The sequence below is a fragment of the Budorcas taxicolor genome, chromosome 19, assembly GCF_023091745.1.
Source record: "Budorcas taxicolor isolate Tak-1 chromosome 19, Takin1.1, whole genome shotgun sequence".
Lineage (NCBI taxonomy): Eukaryota > Metazoa > Chordata > Mammalia > Artiodactyla > Bovidae > Budorcas > Budorcas taxicolor.
Window position 1 is genome coordinate 32,961,248 of NC_068928.1, and position 22,919 is coordinate 32,984,166.

At 55.2% G+C, this 22,919-nt stretch overlaps 1 protein-coding gene across 1 annotated transcript; it reads right to left on the minus strand.

The window, feature by feature from the left end:
* Positions 1 to 551: 551 nt before the first annotated feature.
* TRPV2 (transient receptor potential cation channel subfamily V member 2) lies at positions 552 to 17,814 on the minus strand. The gene is made up of 15 exons (XM_052658216.1): positions 17,717 to 17,814; positions 15,875 to 16,111; positions 13,648 to 13,781; positions 11,806 to 12,099; positions 10,889 to 11,172; positions 8,793 to 8,966; positions 8,282 to 8,437; positions 7,667 to 7,762; positions 6,823 to 6,893; positions 6,226 to 6,391; positions 4,400 to 4,466; positions 3,983 to 4,299; positions 3,018 to 3,145; positions 2,139 to 2,218; positions 552 to 654 (listed from the first exon to the last, which is right to left on the minus strand). The coding sequence occupies exons 2-15, from the start codon at positions 16,072 to 16,074 to the stop codon at positions 560 to 562; spliced, it is 2,262 nt and encodes a 753-aa protein (XP_052514176.1). The 5' UTR covers positions 16,075 to 16,111; positions 17,717 to 17,814; the 3' UTR covers positions 552 to 559.
* Positions 17,815 to 22,919: the final 5,105 nt, after the last annotated feature.

Genomic DNA, 22,919 nt, shown 5'->3' on the forward strand with positions numbered 1-22,919 from the left:
GCGTCCGGAAATGCTGGGGGATGACGGCTAGGGACCCCGAGGGCGCCCAGAGCCTCGCAAGCCTTCAGAGGCCGGGGTAACCTTGCTCTCGTGTCCCAGGGGCGTCCCTCTGGCTTGCAGGACTGGGAACCCCTGGATTGCACAGGAATCGGTAATCCACAGCCTGAATGAAGTTCAGCCCAGGAACGGGCTGAGAGACGTCCTGCAGGTGACTTTGGTGTCGAGGCTGGGGTAGAGGTTGCCCTACTGGCCTGTGTCCACCACCTCACTTCTGCGGTGACAGCAGGCACAGTGCCTCGGCCAACTGCCTGCACCCCAAAGAGGGCAGCTGTGGGGCTGCAGGTGAGGGTCCCTGTGCCCAGGAGACTGAGGGAACAGCCCCGCCCCAGACACAGGTAAACTCTCAGAGAAGTGGCAGATGCCAACCAGCCCAAGGGCCCAATACCTTTACTCAACTAACGTTTCCAGGAGAGTTAGCCACAAGAAAATATTTATTCATTTTTGCCACCAAAGACCCCTGGAGCCCCAGAGCCAGCAGATGGGACTGGAAAGATATCCATCAGTGGGACTGCAGGGGCTGCAGGGGCACCTGGTCTTCCTCAACCGCGCTGTCCTGGCTGGACTGGGAGGCCAAAGCCGGGCTCTTCATGGCGCCTGTAAAGGGATGAAGACCACGGTGGCCTGGTCCTCAGGGTGTGTACCCCAGGAAGCAGGCTCCAGGAAACAGGAGGAGGCCACAGCTATGGCACCACTCCTGCCTGTAGACAGCAGGCGAGGAGTCCCAGGCAGTGCCTCCCCCCACCACGTGCCCATCAGGGGCCTCCTCCCAGGAGCTGAGAGTGCCTGCAGGTGACAGGCTCTTGTGTTAGAAACCAGAACACCTGAGATAATGTGCTGAAAAGCCAGAGGGTGGCGAGAGTCAGGTGCTCAGAGAAGAGAGGAGACCCCACCCCACCTGGGGAGAAGATGGGAAAGGTGGACGCCCAGAGAATGGAAGGGCACTTGGGACAGAGCCAAGGAGAGATGAACAGGGAGCACTGTTGAAGGACTGCCATCACATGGAGGGAGGTGCAGGGGAGGGGGCTGGACAACAGTTTTGGGCCTTGACCCGAGGAGGAGGAATGTGGCCTTCCAGGCAGTGGGAGGCATTGTGTGCTGGGGGCTGTGTGGTTTTTGTCTGCATCAGAGGGACTGGAGTGGGATGAGCCTGGAGCCAAAAGCCTTGTCTAGGATCTGGGTGCAGACGTGGGAGGGAAGGGGCAGGGCAGAGGGTCCCAAGGACACTCAGCACCAGGGGGCAGGGGGTGGTAGAGACCCACAAGTCCTCCTGCCTGGGCGAAGAGGGGCGGCCTGACAAATGTGGTCCTGGCAGGGCAGCCCCAAGGCTGTTCCCGATGGTGATGCCCACTTAGAGGTCAGAGCAGGCAGTGGGGTGTGGAATGACAAGGGGATTTTCAGAGTCTTGAAGGGAGGGGACAGCAGGGCTCGGAGGCAGGAAGTTATCAGTGAGGGCCGTGTGGTCAAGGACCCAGGAGCCCTGGAGGCCAGAGGAGACTCCACACACCAGTTTCTTGAGTGATGGGGTGGCTGTTGGGAGGGGGCCGGGGCACAGCAGGTGGAGTCTGGAAAGAGCATGAGAAAGGAGAGAAGGGCAGCCGGAAGTCCTGAAGTGGGAGCTACAGAGGATTCTAGAAGGGGCCTGCCCTGCAGAGAGCCAGTCCTCATAATAGGCCTCTAGTGGGGGTCATTCTTGGAGGAGGGCCAGCACCACCCTAGAATGGAGGGGCCTTGAACAAGCCTGGGCCGTGAGGCAAAGGCAGAGGAAGTGGCTTCTCAGGTGTGGGGTTGGCCAGGCTGGCCTGTCGGGGTGGAGCCATTGGGCACTGGCTTGTTCCCCTGATGGGTCCCCCCAGAACCCATTGAATGAGTGGAGGGTGCAGCAGAGGGACAGACAGAAACCTGGACAGGAAGAGGCAGGAGGGGAGGGTGCACCAGGAGCTGGTTGCCCAAGTGGTGGTGAGGAGTGGGGACAGACTGGGGGAGGCACCACTTTATGGGACAAAGCCCCTCCACGATGGAGCCTGGAGCCCAGACTCTCCGTGCTGTGGGCCAAGCAGACACGCCCCACAGCCACTCACCAGGGCCGCCCTGCCCTGAGGGCTCCTCGCACACCGTGGGCAGCGTCTGCTCCCACGCAGCCCAGTTCACTTCCTCTACCCTGCAGGAGACAGGGCAGCCGTGAGGCTCCAGGAGGCCAGGGGTGCAGGAGAGCAGCTGCTCCAGAGGAGGGCAAGGAGGGCGAGTCTTCTCCACAGGACTCTGGACCATCTACCAGCCCACCTGAGCCTGTGCTCTCAGCTCTCAGACCGTTGCCCCTGCCAGGGGCCCACAGGGAGGAACAGGCGTCTGTCTGCTCTGGCTATTCACAGTGACCTGGATTGTCCCCAGCATCCAGAGAGGAATTTAGAGGAGCTGGATCTCTGTGGACTCAGGCTCTGGAGTCTTTTCACAGCTACTCCATGTCCTACGACCCACCCCTTGCTTGGCTATGCCCTCAGAAAAGTGTGTTTCTGGCCATGCACTTGTCACCAGGCTCCCTCTCTGTGGGGAGAGTCTGCTCTCAAGGGAAGGGTTGCAGCCTCAGGGTCAGGATGGGGGTGGAGAGTAGAAGGGCAAAGCCAACCCGTCACAGCAGGCTTAGCACACTCTGACCCCAGGATGCCTCTGGCTTTTGACCTCCTGACTGTACCCCATTTCAGGACTGAAGGAGTTAGTCACGGACCATTGGGGAGGGACCTTCAGTTTCAGTCAGTGGATAGGAAGATGAACTGATAGGCAGAGCGGCGGGTCTTGGAGCTCTGGGTCTAATGAGGTCCAGCAGCACTGACCTCGCCTGCCCTGGCCAGAGTCCTCGGACACACAGACCCTGCCTTTCCCTCCAGACCTGGCTTTCCTTCCTAGCTGCTCTCCCGCTGGTTTTCAGCAGGGCCCCCAGGCTGCCCTGGCCCCCTGCTCACCTGAAGCACCAGCGCTCGTCGGGGCTACCATCTGGCCTGGAGCCAACTGTCAGTCTCACCCCTGCCCGCTGCTGCTTCCTCCTGCACCACCAGTAGCCCTTCTCCATCTCTAGGACAGAGATGGCTTTCTGGGAACAAAGGATTCATCAGACAGCGCGGCGGCACTTCACAGCGTAACTCAGCATCTGTGAAGTGCGTGGATCTGAATCCAGCCCCACAGTTCACATGCCTCTGTGTCAAGCCCTGCATCCCCTGAATGTGTTCCCACTTAGAGACTGAAGATGACGTGTCCTGGGTGATTGCTGGGGAGCCCGCAGGTGATGCATGCCCTACAGTGACTTGCAGTCACATAACTACAGCTTTTAGAACTACAGCAGGCACAGAACTTCACAGTGCCTGCCCCTGGCACTCAAGCCAGTTGGGGACGGCATGGAACTTTGCAGGTGAGGCTCAGAGAAGATAAGTGGCTTGCCCGGTCAGCAGTGAATTGGTCACACAGTTCAGCACCCCCTCACCCACAAGGCTCTCCCCGCAGCACCTGTCCAGACCCACCTGGACCCTCCCAGCTCTCATCAGCTCCCAGCTACCCCACCCTCTGCCCTCCCCCTCAGCTTCTCCAGGCCAGGCCAACCCAGGACCCTGCATCCCACACGTGTCACCCACCAAGCTAACCCCACAGAACATTCGATGAGTACCGAAGCGGGATGCACGAGGGTGGAATCTTCATCTCATTCTCTGCCATATGCTTGGAGCCTAGAACCATGTCTAGCCCTGCACTGGGCACTCGGGAAACACTTAGTACTAACAATGATGGCAGCTAACACACAGCACCTAGTATGTGCGAGGCCCCTCCCAAGACCTGATCCATCCTCAGGTCAGCCCTGTGCAGGATGGAAAGAATGGACAAGGGAGATCCCACTCGGGGGCTCAGGACACAAGAGGCGATGGGGACCCTCCCCAGGTACCTGCAGCTTCCAGATGCTCCAGCTGTCGGTGGCGACGCTGTTGACGGTCTCGCTCATGAGCGCAATGAGCATGTTGAGCAGCAAGACGTAGGTGAGCAGCACATAGGCCAGGAGCAGCAGCAGCACCACACCGCGGAAGTGCAGCTGATCTTGGAAGGCCAGCTCGCCCATGCCGATGGTGAACTTGAACAGCTCCAAGGAGGTGTCCAGGATGCCCTGGTATGGGGCCTCCTTGTCCTCCTTCCCTGCCACCTCTGTGGAGTTGGAACCCGCAGGGGCCCCGGTGTCCTGGGGCTCCCGACTCAGGCTCACTAGTGCTGCGGGGAGGGGAGAGAGTCAGGGGGTGCTCAGCCTAGGGGAGACCAGCGGGCAGCCTCGAGGGTAGCAAGGGCTGGGCGGGGGAGCAAGGGCCTTTACCAACAGCGAAGCCGAAAAGGAAGACTAAGTAGACCAGCAGGAAGCGGAGCAGGTCCCGAAGGATGACCTGGAACATATGCCCCAGAGTTGGTTGGGGGGCCCAGGTCACTAGGTGTGACTCCAGACCCTGCTTCAGCCCTGCACACGTGCACGCGCACATGCACAATGTGTGCATACACAGGCCCTGTGGAGCCACAGTGAGAAGGGGGGTCTTTTAAAAAATCTATATCAGATCACATCATTTTCCTGCTCAAAACCCTCCAAGGCCAAAAAATTAAACCACAGGCTCCGGCAGCTCCACGTCTGGATATGTACCCAAGAGAAGGAATGCAAAAACAAGGACTCGAACAGATAACCCAGGCACCCGTGTTTGCAGCAGCGTTGTTCAAACAGCCAGAGGTGGCAACAACCCAATTGTTCACAGATGGATGAACAGATAAACTAAATGTGGTGTCTACATACAGTGCTACAGTGCAGTATTATTCAGTCTTAAACAGAAAGGAAATTCTAATGTGTGATAGCAGAGATGAAACTTGAGGACATTATGCCCAGGGAAATAAGCCAGGCACAAAAGGACAAATACTGTATGACTGGTACTTACATGATGAGGCACTCAGAATAGTGAAACTCATAGAGATAGAAAGTCAAAGTGTGGTTACCAGGGGCAAGGAGGAGGCGAGTAATGGGGAGTTCGGGTTTCATGGGACAGAATTTCAACTGGGGAAGTTGGACAAATCCTGGAGATGATGGAGATGGTTGTACAACACTGTAAATGTACTTAATGTCACTGAGCTTCCCAGGTGGCTCAGTGGGAAAGAACCTGCCTGCCATTGTGGGAGATGTGAGAGACGCGGGTTCCATCCCTTGGTGGGGAAGATCCCCTGGAGGAGAACATAGCAACCCACTCCAGTATTCCTGCCTAGAGAATCCCATGGACAGAGGAGCCCCGAGGGCCATAGTCCATAGGGTTGCAAAGAGCTGGACATGACTGAAATCCTCCAGGGGCCTCCCGGAGGCCAGCAAAACCACTCCCTTCCCCCCACTTCCTCCCATACCCTCCCAGCCTCTGTCTGTCCCTAGCTGTCCCAGCTTGCTCTGGCTTCCGGCCTTGGTCCCTTTGCCTAGATTGCTACTTCCTTGAGCCTGTGGTGGCTGGATCATTCTCTCGGATCTTAACTTACATGCCACCTCTTCAAAGAGACCCGCACAGCAGCCGGTTTACAGCACCTAGTCACTGTCCCTCACACCCCCCTTGCATGTTTCCTTCAGAGAATTTAGTGTAATGCACCATTCTCATTTGCTTTCTTATGCTGTTTCCTCGGCTAGAATGTCAGCTTCAGGAGAGCAAGATCTATTCTGTTTGTGAACAAAATACTGTATTCCTGACACTTAGAACAGGGCCTGACCCATACCTAGCATCTGCTTCCTAAATGTTGAATGACTGAATGAATGCAGGCACCTCCACGTGCCCAGATGACCCAGGGCACAGCCACACTGGTGAGCTTCTATGCTTGGTCCCTGCTTCTTCAGTGAGCAAGGAGGCGTGTGCTCCTGTGTGGACACTTGCCAGCACACACGTGTGCACATGTGCTTACCCATGTGGAGGGCAGACCCTGAGAGCAGGCACAGGTATGTGCACCCTGATGCTGACACTCAGTGAGCGTCTGGGGGCATGGGGCACGGGCAGACTTGCTCACATTCCCCTCTGCCTAGCCTAGCTGGGGGGTGGGGTCGGCACGTGCCTGCTGAGCCCAAAAGGAGTCCCCCTGGGGTGCAGTGTCCAGCTCCGCCCAGTCTGGCAGCACGGGGCTGCCCCTGCCTCTCACCTTCTGGATCATGACGCTGTAGATGCCCGTGTGTTGCCAGCCACGCATGTAGTAGAGCAGGTTCAGCCAGCCCAGCACCAGCGAGCACACAAGCAGCGGCAGGTGTGCCTTGACGGCCAAGAAGCACAGCACCTGGGACAGCACGGTGAGCAGTGCCTGGACCAGGCTGCGGGGGGCAGGGTCGGTCAGCTCGCGGGCCTCCCCTGGCCGGTGCAGAACCCCACTGCCCCACAGCCCCTGCCGTGGTCTCAGAGATGAGATGTCCTCCCTGTGTCCGGACTGGACCTGAGCATCCTGACCGCCATCTCAGGTGAGGTCCCTGAGGGCCCCAGTTCCCTCCCCTGTAAAACGAGGGTGACAGGAACAACGCCTGACTCGGCAGGCGAGGATTCAGTGAGACACAGCAGGTAAAGACTCTAGGCTCCACTGAGGCAGAGCGAGGATTCGGTCGACGTGATGAGCTGGACCCAACAGCAGCCCAGCTCTGGGGTCCAGCCTGCATGCTGGTCCCAGCCCCTGGAGCTCCCTGGTCCCCAAAGCCGGTGTGGTGCCCCGTCCCAGGCCAAGATGGGGGAGGAGGGGTGAGGCCTCACGTACAAGAGGATTTCGAAGTAGCTGTCCATGAAGGAGATCCAGATGAACAGACGGCGCCTCCAGAAGTACCACAGCTGCAGGGGGGCAGGGGGCCGGGAGGACAGGCTGTGACACGTGCTGGGCCACAACACAGCCCCACTGCCCTCAGGGCTGGATCGCCACTGTTAAGCTCCCCGCCCACGGCCTGTCACAATCCAACCAAAACCACCTAGGGGGCTCAGGCGGCAGCTTTGACTTTTGGGGTGCTTATGAATCCGGCTGGTAGCTGAGAAAGCTCCAGACTCTGTTTCCAAACTGTCAGACACCCAGACAATGCCAGGGATCCCCCGGCTCCCTGTGGATCCAGCTGGAGGGCTCATGCTCCATACGATAAAAGGGGCTCCTTTCCCTCCCCCTTCCTGGCTGCCCAGGGACCATCCGGTGCTCCAGACACCCTGGCCTCCCAGAGAGTCTCCACACCACGGCCCAGTCTGTCTCCCGCAAGCTGGCAGCATCTTCCCCTGAGGATGTCCTGCTCAGGCCCCTAGCCTACCCTTCTGTGCTCCTCAAGTGAGGAATGACCCAGCCAAGGGACCGTGGGCTGGGGGCCATCTAGCTCTATTCACAAGGGAGCAAAGCTGGCACTGCCAGGGGATCACAGGAGTCATTTGCCGCCCTGAGGGCACCCCAGCAAGCACAGCAGGGTTAGGGCATTCAGGCTAGAAGGCAAGGCCGCCCTAAGGCTGCTCAGCACGGGACCAGGTATGGGGCTCAGTCTCCTGAAAATGCAGGGACTTGGTTAACCTGTGCCCAGGCTCCTCAGAGCAGGATTCTGGGTTTGGAGTGGGGTGGTCAGAGGAGCCCTCACCTGGCCTATGAGGAGGTAGACTCCCCCGAGCAGGAGCAGCACATGGCCCAGCAGCAGCATGGTGTTCCCAGCCATCACTTCCGGTGAGAGGAAGTCCTGCTCGAAGAGATGCTCGGCTCAGCCTGGGGTCCCCTCCCAGCAGCCCCCCACTGATAGCTAGGCTGGGGGCCCATTCTGAGTGTGAGTGGTGGGGAAGCCCCCAGAGTGGCAGAGCAAGCATTGGCTCTGGAGCCAGACTGTCTGGTTTCAGGCCCCATCTCCACCACTCACGGCCTGTGTGGCCCTGGAGAAGGTGCTTAATCTCTCAGTGCCTCCCTTCACTCACCTGTAAACCAGCCATGATGAAAGTTATCATCTCAGAGACTTGTGAGATTAGTTGACCATGTTAACGCATGTCAGTCATGGGGAGCACTCTCTCACATATGGCGCACACTCACTAAGTCCTAACTATTACTGTTGTTACCGCTGCTGTTACTTCCATGCCGTGACCAGCTAGGTTAGCACGTGGCTACAGCACCCAGCGGTCAGCATCTGCAGGGTGGGTGATAATCCTTGCCCCATCTTCTGCCAGGGTTGTTTCCAGCAAGCCTCCCCAGGACGTGCCCCTCCCCGTACCTTCTCCAGGGCAGGCTGGTGGTAGGTGACAGCGGTGAAGATGAACATGTAGGTCAAGTAACACAGGAAGTTGAAGAAGAACCTGGGGATGAGCAGATTCCACTTCGCCTGCAGCAGTTTGTTCAGCGGCTCCAAGACTACCATCCGGTGGCGGAGCTGGGACGGCAGGTGAGAGTCAGAGGCGCCTTTGGTTCAGCAAGTACAGTTGGGGGCACCAGGGGAGGGGGAGAGGACGGGGAGCCCCCAGTGACCCCTCCCCACCCTCACAGCTACAAAGTGACCAGTCGTGAACAGGTGCTTGGCAACAGAGAGGACACCCTGGCATGATCCCCAGGTCGGGTGGCACCGGTGTGTGGAGTGAGCGTGTGCCCAGGGGCTGGGTGGGGACATGATGCCACACCCCCACATCCCAGTTTCAGGGCCTGCATGGTCCAGCAGGCTGACCCGAGCGGTAGACCTCGCAGGAAGCTCTGCCAGGCCCCCTAGGCACACCCCCGCCCCGCGGGCTCACTGGGCTTCGGCAGTGAAAGGTGATGATCTCCAGCACTGAATTTTCCTCCCAGCTGTCCACAGAGGCCAGGTCATACAGCGACACCCGCACAGGCCCATAGGACCACTCGGTGAACTTTCGGGAAAGGTACTGGCATGGCTCCGGGAGCTCCCGCTGCAGGATGTGTCTGAAAATCTACAGGGCCAGGCTCATGAGCTTGAGCTTGACCCGCATGGCCACCACCCCCACTGATGGGAAGCCTCGGACTCAGTGTCCTGTAGAGCAGACACATGCATGTGCCCTGCACACACGTGTACTTGTGCATATGAACTGTTATACACGTACTAAGCCCCATGTAGGCACTCCCACCTACCCACCTATGCCAGGGCCTGCCAACCTTGGCTCTTCCTTCCCCATTCCTGCCCCAAGGCCTCTTTTCTGGACAGTCTTATGGCCAAGGGACCCCCAGTTCAGGGGTCCTTAATGCCCCATGACATCAGAGGCTGCCAGCTACACATGTGTGTGCATGACTGTGGCCAGAGTCTAGAGCTCTCAGCAGGCTAGAAAGTGTCCCTGACCTGAACAGGTTTGGAGCAGTGTGGTTTTACAAATGAGGAGTGTTGGAGGTGGGGGCTTCCTGTGTTGGGGAGTGGCTTCCACAGGTCACACAGCCATGCCTTTAGACACAAAGGGAGGTCCCCACACCCCAGGGGCCTTGGAGGGCAGGAAGAAAATGTAAAACCCATTTATGTTCAGTTTGGTCTTAAGCTTTAAAGACACCTATGTTCTAAGCATGGGGCCCTGTGTCACCTGTGTAGGTTGTACACCCATGAAGCTCCCCCTGATAATAAGGATCAGACAATGAGAAAGTTTTTTGAGAAAAAAGTAAAGCTAGATTATGTTTATTCTTTTTGTTTAACCACACAGCTTATGGAATCTTTTAGTTCCCAGACGAAGGATCGAACCTAAGCCCTTGGCAATCAAAGTAGAGTCCTAACCACTGGACTGCTTGGGAATTTCCTCATGGTTACTCTTCCTAAGAGTAACTTATAACTTCCAGATAAATCAGCTTTAGGCATTAAAATTGAAACTGCAAAAGAAAAGTCTGGAAGAAGATATGGCTATGGAATACACACACATGCACACACACACACGTATATTCATGCACACACACAAAGTTTTAAAATATTGTAGGAGTTAAGCAATAGCAAAAATCAAGAAAAAAATAATTATACTCAGCTACATAAAAATGTAAAAATTCTGTGTAGCAAAAAATGCCATAACATTTTTTAATGTTGAACTGGGAGAAAAATTTGCAACTATGATTTGCAAATTGTAAACAAAATGCTGTTATGTTCATGATCAATAACACTTATGGGGCTTCCCTGGTGGTCTAGGGGTTAAGAATCTGCCTTGCAATGCAAGGGACACAGGTTCGATCCCTGGTCTGGGAAATCCCATATGTCGCTAAGCCCCATGTGCCACAACTAATGACCCCTGGAGGCTGTGAGCCCCAACTACTGAGCCCGCATGCCACAACAGAAGCCCACGTACCCTTGAGCGTGCACTGCTCAACAAGAGAAGCCACCACAATGAGAAGCTCTTGCATTTCAACTAGAGAGTAGCCCCCACTTGCCACAACTAGAGAAAGCCAGTGTGCAGCAACAAAGACCCAGCACAGCCAAAATTAAAAAAATAAATACACAAATAATTTTTAAAAAGAACACAAAAATCAATAGGAAGAAAACCTAACAGCAAAGAATATGAGACAGCTATTTGCTAATCAAGAAATCCAAATGACTTTAAAAAGAATCCCTGGGAGTTCCCTGGTGGTTCAGTGGTGAGGATTCAGGCTTGTACTGCCATGGCCCAGGTTCAATCCCTTGTCGGGGAACTAAGATCTGGGAAGCTGCACAGTGCAGCCAAAAATATACAATCCCTGCTTTATAATGTAATATATTCATTCTGCAGCTCCTGGATAATTTATCAATAATAAACACACACATAGGAGAGGTGCATGCCGGAACTGCTCTGAGCTAGACACCACCCCAGGCTCTTTCTGCAAAATTCCTGGCTAAGTACTCCTGCTTCCTGGAAAGGGCAACCCGGCCACTCACCTCGATTTTGCCCTCCTTGGCGGCCAGCTTCAGGGGTGTGAGGCCCTGCAGGTTGGGCATGTCCTCCAGCTGCAGGCCCCCCACCTGGAGGAGCCTGTCGTACATGTGGGTCACCAGCATGCTGTTCTCCGGAGAGTTGTCTGCGATCATCACCAAGGCATGCAGCACTGTGTTGCCCAGCGAGTCAGTGGCCTGCAGGTTGGCGGGCTGGTGCGTGTTCTTCAGGAGATAGGTCACCACATCCCACTGCTGGGTGCACGCAGCCAGGGAGAGGGGCAGCTCGCCTGGGGGCCAAGGAGACAGCTTGGGCCTTGGGTCTCTCAGCTTCCACCCGCTGGCTCATTATGCTCCCTGGACTGACTTGAGGTGGGTCAGGCAGCCAGAAGAGGAGATGCAGTATTATATCAGGGTCCCCGGCCCAGCCAGGCCAGGTAGTGAGCAGAGAAGGTCCCGGGCCCTGCCCAGGGCAGCTGCACCTTCTCTCAGGAGCTGGTCGAGGTGGCTCTGTCCAGCTCTGACCCAAGGGAGAGGACCTGGAGCTCTAAAGGGATCAGAGTGTGGGCTTGCCCATCAGGCTTCCCACCCCTTGCCTCTGTCTCCTTTCTTTGCCGGGGCCCAGACCCACTGCCGCTGGGCACAGATGTTCCTTCCTCCAGGCCCTGTCTGGTTGAGTCTCATCACACACCAGTGCTAGCTGCGCGCTCCCCTGGCCCTGGTCTGAGCTCGAGTGTAGTGAGTGAGCTTCCTTGGCCAGATAAGGGTAAAACATCTCTTAGACAAGCTGCCTTTGCAGGTGGCCAAGTGATTAGAAGCATAAGGGGTCAGACAGGTCTGGGTTTCAGGGTCACATTAACCCTGTGACCGTGGGCAAGGCCTTATCCCCTCTGCAGTCCACTTTATACAAAAAGGCAGCTCACCGAAGTAGAAGGAGGTCTCTTGGCTCCTCTTCTGAAAGAACTGGCCGCAGGCCCGGGCATGCACATCGGCCCCATTCTCCACCAGGAGCTTCACGCAGAGCAGGCTTCGCTTCTCGATGGCGATGTGGAGGGCACTGTGGCCTCGGTAGTACTCATCCAAGCACTGGGCGTTGACCAGAGGCTGGGGATTGCCCGAGGCACGGTCAATCTGCAGCAGTGGCTCGATGCAGGCGTTGGCCCCGTCCCGAAGGTTCAGCACAGCCTTCATCAGACAGGTCTTCCCCGTGGAGCCCTCTGCAGGAGGAGGGGAGGGGGCACTGTGGTGTTCAGGCCGCCCACCCACCCATACAGGGAGCACCCCAGCCATGCCGCAGGGTGATAAGGCTCAAGCCAGAGGGGTTAGAATACCAACAGGTATGGCTGCAATTTTCTTTATTTTTTAGTTGCAGAAAAGCTGCTTTACAACGTTGATTTGGTTTCTGCCATACAACAACTCCAATCAGTCATAATCATATACATAAATCCCCTCCCTCTACAGCCTCCCTCCCACACCCACATCCCACTTCTCTAGGTCATCACAGAGCACTGAGCTCAGCTCCGTGGGCTATACAGCAGCTTCCCACTAGCTGTCTGTTTTACACACGGTAGTGGATACACGTCAATGATACTTTCTCAATTTATCCCACCCTCTCCTTCCCCTGCTGTGTCCACAGTCCATTCTCTGTGTCTACGTCTCCATTCCTTCTCTGCCATTAGGTTCATTGGTACCACTTTTTTAGATTCCATATTATGCATTAATATACATATTTGTTTTTCTCTTTCTGACTTACTTCACTCTGTACAACAGACTCTAGGTTCATCCACCTCACTACAGCTGGCTCAAATTTGTTCCTTTTTACGGCTGAGTAATATTCTGGTATGCTACAATTTCTGCCCTATAAATTAAGTTTCTAAGACGTGTAGGCAACGTTGTCCACACAAGAACGTTTGGAGCAGTGTTTGTTAAGTGGCTTTACCACTTAAAAACTCCGTCTCTTCTGGGCAAGTCATTTGGCCTCTCTTAACCTTAATTTTCCTCACTGTAAAATGGAACCATCCCAGGGTTCTTGTAAGGATCACATGGAATTATATACAAAACTCTTAGTACACAGAGGTGCTGAGGCCAAAAATTACAAACAATCTAAATGGCCACCAGTAGGGGGTTAGTTAACTAAACTGTGGTCAATGTGCAGGATGGGAAACTCCGCCGGTTGTTACAGTGACTGAGTTAGAGGCCTGTGCACCGAGATGGAGCGTGCTATAAGATGTAGTAAGACGGGGAAAGCACATTACAGATCAGCACACATGGCACGGCCCCACTTCTTATATATATACCTCCTGAATTTAAACAGTTTGAAAAGATGTATTCCATATCATTATTAGGAGCCAGGATGATGGACTGTTTTTACCCTCAGCTTTATACATTTCATTACTATTTGAACCTTCTAGAATGCACAAATGTTCTTTCCTTCATCAGCCCAAATATTACAGGTACTTATATTTGGGGCAAAGAATGCTCTGGGATAGATGAAGTGTGTGGTATACGTGTCAGATCTCAGTGATGCTGTTGCTGAAAAAGAGGCAGGGAAAGGCCACATTGAAGAAGCCTGAGAATATCCGTTCGCCACTGACACGGCTGAGGGTGGCCGAGGCAGGCCCAGGTTGGGAGCTGGTGGGGTAGGTGGACAGGGGAGCGGGCTCTATCGGCAGGAGAGCTGCTAGGAGCACTGCCCCTCCTTGCCTCTCAGCTCCTGACCATGGTCGAGACCCACCCAGGGAGCCCTGGCTCGAGCGGTAGCCTACCTCTGTACTCCGAGTCTGTGAGGTACTTGCTGGTCCGGCGCAGGTACTCTGGTAGCCCCGCCAGATCCTCGGGGGCCCCCCGGGCCACGGCGCTGAAGAGCCGGTCTCGGCCAAAGCGGTTTGGGTCTGGCTGGCTGTGGGAATGTGGTTTGTGCCTGATAACTGCAAGAGAGCTCTGGGCCCCCAAAAGAGGGGAAGCTCTTTCCCCTTCCCAGGGAGCTCCATGAGAGCCTCTTGAGGGCCTCTACCCTCCCTGTAGTTGAGTGGTAAAGAATTCACTTGCAATGCAGGAGACACAGGTTCAATCCCTGGGTCAGGAAGATCCCCTGGAGAGGGCCATGGAAACCCAGTGCAGTATTCTTGCCTGGAAAATCCCATGGACAGAGGAGCCTGGCGGGCTACAGTCCACGGGGTCACAAAGAGTCAGATATGATTGAGCGACTTAGCATGCAGCATGCACTCTCCCAGACTGACCAATGAGACCCCAGGTGCTCAGACCCCTGGAGGAGGGGACTGTCTGGGGCCATGGTCCGTGCATCCCCCGACCTCAGGCATCTGGGAGATCTGCTCTCACTCTCTAGGTGCCCTGAGGGTCTCACAACAAGCACAGGGCTACCAGAGGTGCCCACAGACTTGGGGGCTGTCTGTACCACTGGTCCCCACCAAGGAATCAAGAAAAGCCCCTCGTCTTCTCAGACCATCTATGGACTAACAACAGAGCAGCTGCCCCCCTGACCATCACTTCTGTCCTGGGTGAGCAATCTCTATCAGACAAACAAGGAGATAAAGTAACTTTCCCAAAGTCACATGGTGCAGAATTCATGGTGCGGGGGATGGGGTGGGGGGTGAGGGCTCAACTAACTCCAGACTCCGACTCCAGAGAAACTCCAGCCTGGACAGACAGAGTTTCCTCAGAGAGATGGGTCCCAAAATGGAAACAAGATGCTCACAGAATTTTACTGAGAAGCCACACTTCCGGGAAAATCCCCAAAAGGAGCTGGTAACCCTTCTGAGTCTAGCAGGGCTGGGTGGGGTACCCCCACCTGGACCCGTCCCTTCTCACAGAGGCCAGCTCGCCTCTGGGCTCCTGGCACCATGACCAGCCAATATGAAGGGACAAAGGGGGGACTAACTGATGTTTTGGGGACCCTCAGGTCTACCATGGAGTGGATCAACCAAGAAAGGGTTGGAGGCTCTGATGAGTGGGGAGGCTGCTGGGATCAGTCATATTTTAAGCTGTGATCGCATGACTGATGCACCATCATTCACCCAGCAGACCACGTGGACGCAGCATGACCAAGAGGGCTCTGTGGCTGACTGGGGAGCCTGGGGCAGTCTGGCTAGGGGAAGTGGCTATTTGGACAGGCACTTCCTGTCACAGGGTGGCATCAGAGTCCTGGGACAGGGAAGCCCATGGGGCACAAAGGGCACTGAGGTGCTGGTTCTGCCTCGAGCTGGTGGCCCAATCCCAGAAGCTTCGCAAGCATCCTCTCCTGCCCTGGTGTGAATGTGACCTCGGTCCTGCAGCACAGACAGGACCAGGACGGGGACTCTGGGCTCGGAGGCCAAGGCGGGCGGCCGAGTCCCAGGGGTGAGTGAGGTGGGGGCAAGGGACAGAGGGGCTTCCCTGGCAGAGTGCTGTCTGGCCCATGCAGATATGGCAGACCTCACGCTGGGGCATGCCAGGTGCACCCCTCCCCCACACCCACAGGGCTCCCTGCCAGAGTGGTTCCCAGGGTCTGAATTAGTGGACATCACAGGAAAGTCAAAGTGAAGGTGATTCCAAGAATAAGCCCACTGTTCTTAATCCCCAGAGTCCACGTCCCCAGGGCAACAGGTCCAGCCTCAGAGGAGCCTGGGAGCATGCGGGACATTCCTGGATGTCCTTGACTCTCCTGGCCTGGAGTGTGGATCCTGCTACCACCACTTGCAGGGACTGCGACAAACAAGGAACATGCCAGGCTCAACTGAGTAATTGGAGCTGAAAGAATATGTCCCTACCAAGAGGAATGCAACCCCAGAAGACAGAAGGGCAAGAATGGGGAAGGTTCTGGAAGCAGCAACCTCAGCGAGCAGAGCGGAGTTCAGCCTGTCGGCCCTGGAGCCATCAGAGCCGGACCGAGGACCCCCCAGGCTGTGGGGAAGGGGTGCTGGTGTTGGGCCAGGCCACCCAGTTTGCTTCTGCTAGAAGTGAGGCCCCAGGCTCCATCCACACATGCTGCCTCACCTGGCACCCGCCGCCTTTCGGAAGTTGAGGTTCACTTTGATCTGTGGGGAGGAGTTCCGGTCCTCACCCTGGAACCGGGACTCCATGGGGGGTGGTTCGGAGCTCCCGCCCCCCTTTCCTTTGTCTCCCTGGGCACCATCTTCATCGCCTCCATCTGAGGTCTCGAGCCTGAAAGCAGGAGGGCTGGAGGGCGTAGTCATCCTCAGGGAAGACGGCTGCCCCTTCCGACTGGAACCTCTGTGGGGGTGGGGGCAGACAGAGATGTCAGAGCAACCTCCTTCTCCCAGTAGGAGCAGGACTAGAAGAGCTGGCTGGAGCCTGGGACCAGAGAGGCTCACTAACAGAAGCTGGGTACAAGTAGACTTTCCCTGGTGGCTCAGCAGTAAGAATCTGCATGCAGTGTGGAGAAGCAGGTTCAATCCCGGGATCGGGAAGAAATCCTGGAGGAGGAAATGGCAACCCACTCCAGTATTCTTGCCTGGGAAATCCCTTGGACAGAGGAGCCTGGAGGGCTACAGTCCTTGGGGTGAGCACACACAAGTAGACCAGCCCCCAGGGCAGGGACTCAGTCCAACAGGAGCAGGGAGAGGAGCCAGAGGAGGGAGGACTGGGAGGGAGGCTGTCAGAGAAACAGGGACCATCACTGTCCCTGACTCTCCCTCTGGGACTTCCTGATCTTTGAGAGGCCACAGCCCCTGGTCCCAAAACTTTTGTGTTAACAGCACAACCCTTTCTCTACACAGCCTCCTGCCCAGCAGTTGATATTCACAGCAGATGAAAATGCAGTTTCACGTGGGGGCAGGTCACTCCACCTCCCACGCAGAGTAGGAGCTCTCTGGGGAAGTCTTCGGAAAACCACGGGCCTATCAAAGTTTTTATTTTGCTGCCAGGACGACCAGGGCTCAGAAGGGGGAAGTGACTTTCCCAAGGCTCCAAGCTGTGGGCAGCACCTAGCCCTACCATGCTGTTCCTCTTCAGTTCTCAGAATCCTTCAGGGCCTGTCTGTATTTTCAGCCTTAGTGTCTCTTAGGGGGTTCAGAACCAGAGGGAGACACCTCGCTGGCGCCCAAGCTGCCCTGAGCCTGCAGCCCCACCAGGCCCCAGGCTGGGTGGGGAGTTCAGCTCCAAGCTCCGCCTCACCCTCTAGGGGAGCGCTGAAACCACAGCCGCCATCACATGGTAGGGTGGGGCCCCAGTGTGGAGTGGGAGAAGGCCCTGGGCCCCCCATTGGGTGAGCAGGGAGAAGGGAAAAGAGCCCAAGGTGGGGAGAGTGGAGAGAACAGTGTGGGGAGAGGGCGCAGGGAGCAGAGCTCGGGGACTTGGGGACGGAAGTGGGGGGCATGAGTGGTAGGGTGGACAGTGGCTGGGCCTGGACCATCTTCCTTGCAGCTTCAGCCTCCGGAGTCGGGGGCGGGGGGCGACGTGGGGGCATCTTCCCACAGAAGCAGAGGAGGCGGGGGCTGTCCAGTCCTCACGACGCAGTGTTGAACCAGCATCCTTTCTGCGCACCCCGGGGGCGTCTTTCCCATGCCACTCGCCATTTAACCTGGCTAAGGTCCCCACCCTCGCACCGTTCTGCCTCCCGGTCCACGGCTCCCAAGCCTCCGCAGCAACAGCTGTCCTGCCCAACAGCCCCTGCCCTGCCCATCGTCGCCCCCCACCCCCAGCCTGGACACCCGCCCTACCATCTTCCCAGCGAGGTCAGGTGAAGGAGGGAGTCGGAGCCCCGCGGAGACCCTGGCTCAGGGCTGGGCTAGCAAGAACCCCACTTGGGCTTCCTAGCCGCCACCCCCAGGCCTGGGGGTCTGGGCCCCTGGGACGCCCGCATCATCCCGGACTCACTAGCTCGGCGGAGGCAGCGCGAGACGCATCCGGATTGGGGCTGCGGAGGAAGTGCAGCCGGGAGGGGCGCTGGCCGGCCGGGAGCCCTGAGAGCCGGCTGGTTCCCCCCGCGTGCCACCCGTTCAGCCCGCCTGGCTGCAGCCTGATCAACGCTATCGAGGGAGGACCCGCTGGCCGGGATACTGACCATTCGGACCGAGGGCCACACCCTCTCTGGGGAGACACGCCCCGCCTCCCGCCCCGCCCCACCCCCACTGCCTGCCTTTGAGGCCCCCAGATGCCGGAGGTGGGGCAGTGGGAGGCCACCCTTGGGTGCGGGGTCCTATTCGGAGGAGAGGGGAGCTGGCGGGCCCTTGGGTCAGCGAGGTACTCGGCCCCTACGCACTGACCCCCACCCCTCGTCTTCCCCGCCACTGGTCCCCCAGCGGCCATGTGGCTCAGACGGGGCAGGGAAAGCTGATGTGGACGCTCCCGGAGAGGAGGGACTCAGCCTAGCACCTGCCCCTGGAAAGCACCCCACCACCCCGACCTCCCGACCTCCTGGGACCTTTCCCCAGTCCCCCAGACCCGCAGCCTGAGGGCACCAGCCTTCCCTGAGCTAAAGGCGCTTCCAGCACCGGCCAGCAGGGGCGGCTATGCTTCTGAAATTAGACAACTCCCTTCCAAACCAGCCCTGGTCCAGATTGGCGACAGAGCCACCATCCTAGTAAGTAGCCAGCCCTAGGTCATCTCTCTCTCCCTCACCCCTAAAATCCACCCCATCAGGAACCCCACACCCCTAAGCCTCCCAATTTGTCCCTATCTCTGCCTGGTCCAAACCACTGTCTTTCCTGCCAGGGAGACCACAGCCACCTTCAGGCTGGTCTACCTGCTTCACTCCTGCCTGGCACCCCTCCCTAATCCATTCTCCTTACAGCAATGAGAGTGGTGTTTCAAAAATGAAAACCAGATCACCTTACTCCCTGGCTTAAACAACCCTCCATACTAAGCCCATGCAGCAGGATACCCTTCTCCACACCCCATCTCTTATTGCAATCCTGCCGTTCACATGACATTCCAGTGTATACACCTGTGCTGTCCACTGTAAGGTCACCAGCCACAGTGGCTATTTAAATATGTCAACTATAGTAAAATTAAGCATTCAGTTCTACAGTTACACATTTCAAATGCTCATAGTCACATGTGGTTAGTGGCTACTATAGGGGACAGCACAGATACAGAACTTTTCCATCATAGCAGAGAATTCTATTGGACAGTCCTGCTCTAGACATTCTGAACACATTTCAGTCTCTCCAGTATACTAGTATACCATGCTCTCTACTGTTGCCTCCAAGTCTTTGCATAAGCTGTTGCAACTGTCAGGAACACACACACACACACACACACACACACACTGCCTTGCTTTAGCCAATTCCTACCTCTCTGTTTAAACATCACTTCCTTGGGTTGCATTTCCTAGACCCTGGATTGGTTTGAGGGTCCCCTCTCTGTGTTCCATAAAGTGTTAGTTGCTCGGTTGTGTCCGACTCTGCAACACCATCGTCTGTAGCCCACCAGGCTCCTCTGTCCATGGGATTCTCCAGGCGAGAATACTGAAGTGAGTTGCCATTTCCTTCTCCACAGGGGATATTTCCACCCAGGGATTGAACTCAGGTCTCCCACATTGCGGGCAGATTCTTCACTGTCTGAGCCACCAGGGAAGCCCCTGTGTTCCATGATACTGTGCATTTCTCTGATAGTAACTCATTGTCCTTTATGGTTAACATTTAATTGTCTGGCCTCATCTTTAATAATAACAAGGGCCTCCTGAGCAGTTACTATATGCCGGATACTGCTCAGTGCTTTGCATGTAATTCTCAGAGCAACCTTATTTCACAGATTAGGAACTGAGGCTGGGCAAGACTGGACACACTGTCCAAGGCCACAAAGCTGGGAGGTGACAGAGCAAGTATTCGAATCTGGAGCCACGCCTTTATACACCAAGCTCTCCAAGAGGTGAGATCTTGCTTATTTTGCTGTATCCTCAGCACCTAGCACAGTGCCCAACCCCAGGTGGTGCTCAAGAAACCTTTGAATTATGATTGTAATGCAGAGGACATTACTGTGCTGTTGGGGGAAAAGTAAAGAGTAAGTGGAGACTCTCAAGTCCTTCAGTGACAGTTGGGTAGACAACCCTAATTGCAAATCAAGTTTATAAAAAGTCCTCAGATTATCAATCATCAGGAAAATGCAAATGAGATACCACTTGACACCACTAGGATAGCTATAGTTAAAAAGACAGATTATACACTACCTTTAAATCAACTAGAATACAATAAAATTTTTTAAAAGACAGATAATGATATGTATTGGTGAGGATATGGAGAAGTTGGAACCCTCATACACTGCTGGCAGATTATACAGTGGTGCTGCCGCTTTGGAAAACAGTCTACTTGTTCCTCAAAAAAATTAAACATAGAATTACCATATGACCCAGCAATTCCACTCATGGGTATATACTCAAAAGAAATGAGAAATGTCTAGAATAGGAGACTCTCTGGAGATAGAAAGGAGATTGGTGGTTCCCTATGGAGATAGAAAGTAGATCCCTTTAGATTTGGGGAGTAATGGGGAACTGAAGGGTACAGAGCTTGTTTGTTTGTTTGTTTGTTTGTTTGTTTGGCTGTGCCTATGTGTAACTTTTGAGGATCTTAGTTCCCCAACCAGGAATTGAATCTGGGCCACAGCAGTGAAAGCACTGAATCTTAAATACGAGACCACCAGGGAACTCCCAGTACAGGGCTTCTTTAGGAGGAGAGGGTGATGAGAGGATTCTAAATTTGATTGTGATGATGGTTGTAGATATGCCAAAAACCATTGAATTGTACACTTTATGTTGGCAAACTATATGTGAATTTTATCTTTTAAAAAAAGAGGTCCTCTGAGCAGACTGCCTGTGTTTTTAGTCAGAAATGAATCAAGCAGAGAAACACAGCTTTCTCAGTCCCAATGCCACTGAACTCATATTTGAAGAAGCTTCATCCAGTCCAGTTTCCATGGGAGGAAAATCTCCCCCAAGCCATCTTTATATTTAGCCTTTCCATATGTTTCAATTCCATGTGTTACACTTAGTAACTTTTTATAAAGACATGTTTTTTCACTTGAATTTGTTTTCAGAATCAATGTTAAGGAAGACAAGTGATTCAAAGCAAGTTCAGCAGAGATTCTTTGGAGTGGGTGGGAAGGCAACTGCCTTTTCGATGTGTATCATTTGAACTATTTGAGTTTTTCACCACTGACTTAAAAAACCAAAAAAGGGCATCTCTTGCAAAGCTAAAAAAGAAAAAAAAAAAAAGACACAAACCCAGCTCAACTGTGCAAGAAGTGTCTAAAGCCTGTGTGTAATTAATGTAAATTATAAAGAGACGTGGGAAAGAGAAGTGCAGAGTGGGAAAGCAAGAGCTGCTCTGGCCTTAGAGAGAAGGAAAGGTGGAACTTGGGAGAAGTGAGTGCACAAACCAGAGCCTGCTCCTTTGCTTCCTAAGACTTGGTCCAGAGCCTGGGCTGGGCCGGTGTCTTGGCTTGGAGCCTCTCTGAGCAACTGTGTCTGAGACTGGCAGAGAGGTAGAAATAAGCCAATTTAGGAGGCTGAACAGGCTTCCTGGAACAAGGGAGGAGACTGGAGTTGAGCAGGCTGGTACTGGAAGAGAAAAATACTAGTTGAGGTAGCTAGGAAGGCCAAGAGTGCCTCTTGCAGGAGGGAAGTCCTGCGAAGTCCTGCGAGTGTGGGTGCAGTCTGCCTGGCCTGGGAGATCCTTGCTCTAAGCAGAGGCAAGCTGCCCCTTCTCACATGGTCTCTGCACTACATCCCACACCCCCACCCCTGGGACCACAGCTCAGCCTGGCCCAGATATGGGGCCTATTTCCCAGGACCCAGAATAGCCACAGCCAGGCCCCGGGCCAAATCTGGGAGCCCAAGTTCACAGCCTCTGGGGAATTTTCTGGACCTTGGGCTGGGTCTGGGCCCGTTCTCAACAACCCTCAGCTACTGGCTTATGGATGTCTGATTTTTGTGTGTATGTGTAATAAAGTTTTATTAAAGTATAAAGAAGATAGAGAAAGCTTCTGACATAGGCATCAGAAGGGGGCAAAAAGAGTACCCCCCTGCTAATCTTCAGCTGGATGTTATATAGTCAGAAAACGTGTTCGCTAAGAAAACAAAGAACTAGAGCTCTAAACATCCTTACGTTGTCCTGAAGGATCCCAGACGAGGACCCAAGATGAAAGGTTGTTGTTGAATTACGATGCAGGGATTCTTGGCCCCAAAGGAGAAGAATTCAGTTCGGGGCCAGAGACAAGGCTTGATCACTCAGAGCTTTTGTGTAATAAAGTTTTATTAAAGTATAAAGGAAATAGAAAAAGCTTCTGACATAGGCATCAGAAGGGGGCAGAAAGAGTACCCCGGATGTCCGATTTTACTACTACAAAGACCAGAAGGGAAGGATATTCTGCCGTCTGGGAGACAGGAGAAAGGGGAGTGGAGAGGTGGAGTCGAGGTAAAGATGGGGCAGACAGAGAAAACGGTGGTCAAAGGGGTTACAAAGTCAAGGCCGGTAAGAGAGACACAGCCTGAGACCAGAGATCCAGACAGTCTGGCCAGAACCAGCGACAGCGATAGGAGAAAGACCAGACACAGGCAGAGTCAGCCTGGGCCAAGGAAGCATCAGATAGCCTGACTGAGGCAAAGGATGACCCAGGGTGCGTCCAAGGTCGAGCCGAAAAATACGCGATAGAGCACGGAGGGGTGAAGGCGAATCAGGAGACCAAGCAGGAAGATGCAAAGGTCTTCCTGTTACGCCTCAGCCACCCACACCCGGGACGCCTCCGCAGTGCGCCTCAGCCACGCCCACACCCACGACTCCTCCCCGCCGCGCCTCAGCCACGCCCACACCCCACGACTCCTCCCCTCCGCGCCTCAACCACACCCATATCGTGCGAAGGCTCGGCTCCGCGCCTCAACGCCCGCCTCACACACACCCGGGAGTTCCCCCGCGCCCGCCCCGGTTAGCGTCACCTCCGGCGCCTGTCCAGATGAGGGCCTGCCCTTTTCCCCACGCGCCGGAGGACGCAAGTGTCCGCGGTTCCCTGGGGCTCCCAAGGAAGGAAGCGGTAGGAGCGCGGCAGTGCCTCCCAGTCGACGCCTCACTCCCCTCAGTCACAGCAC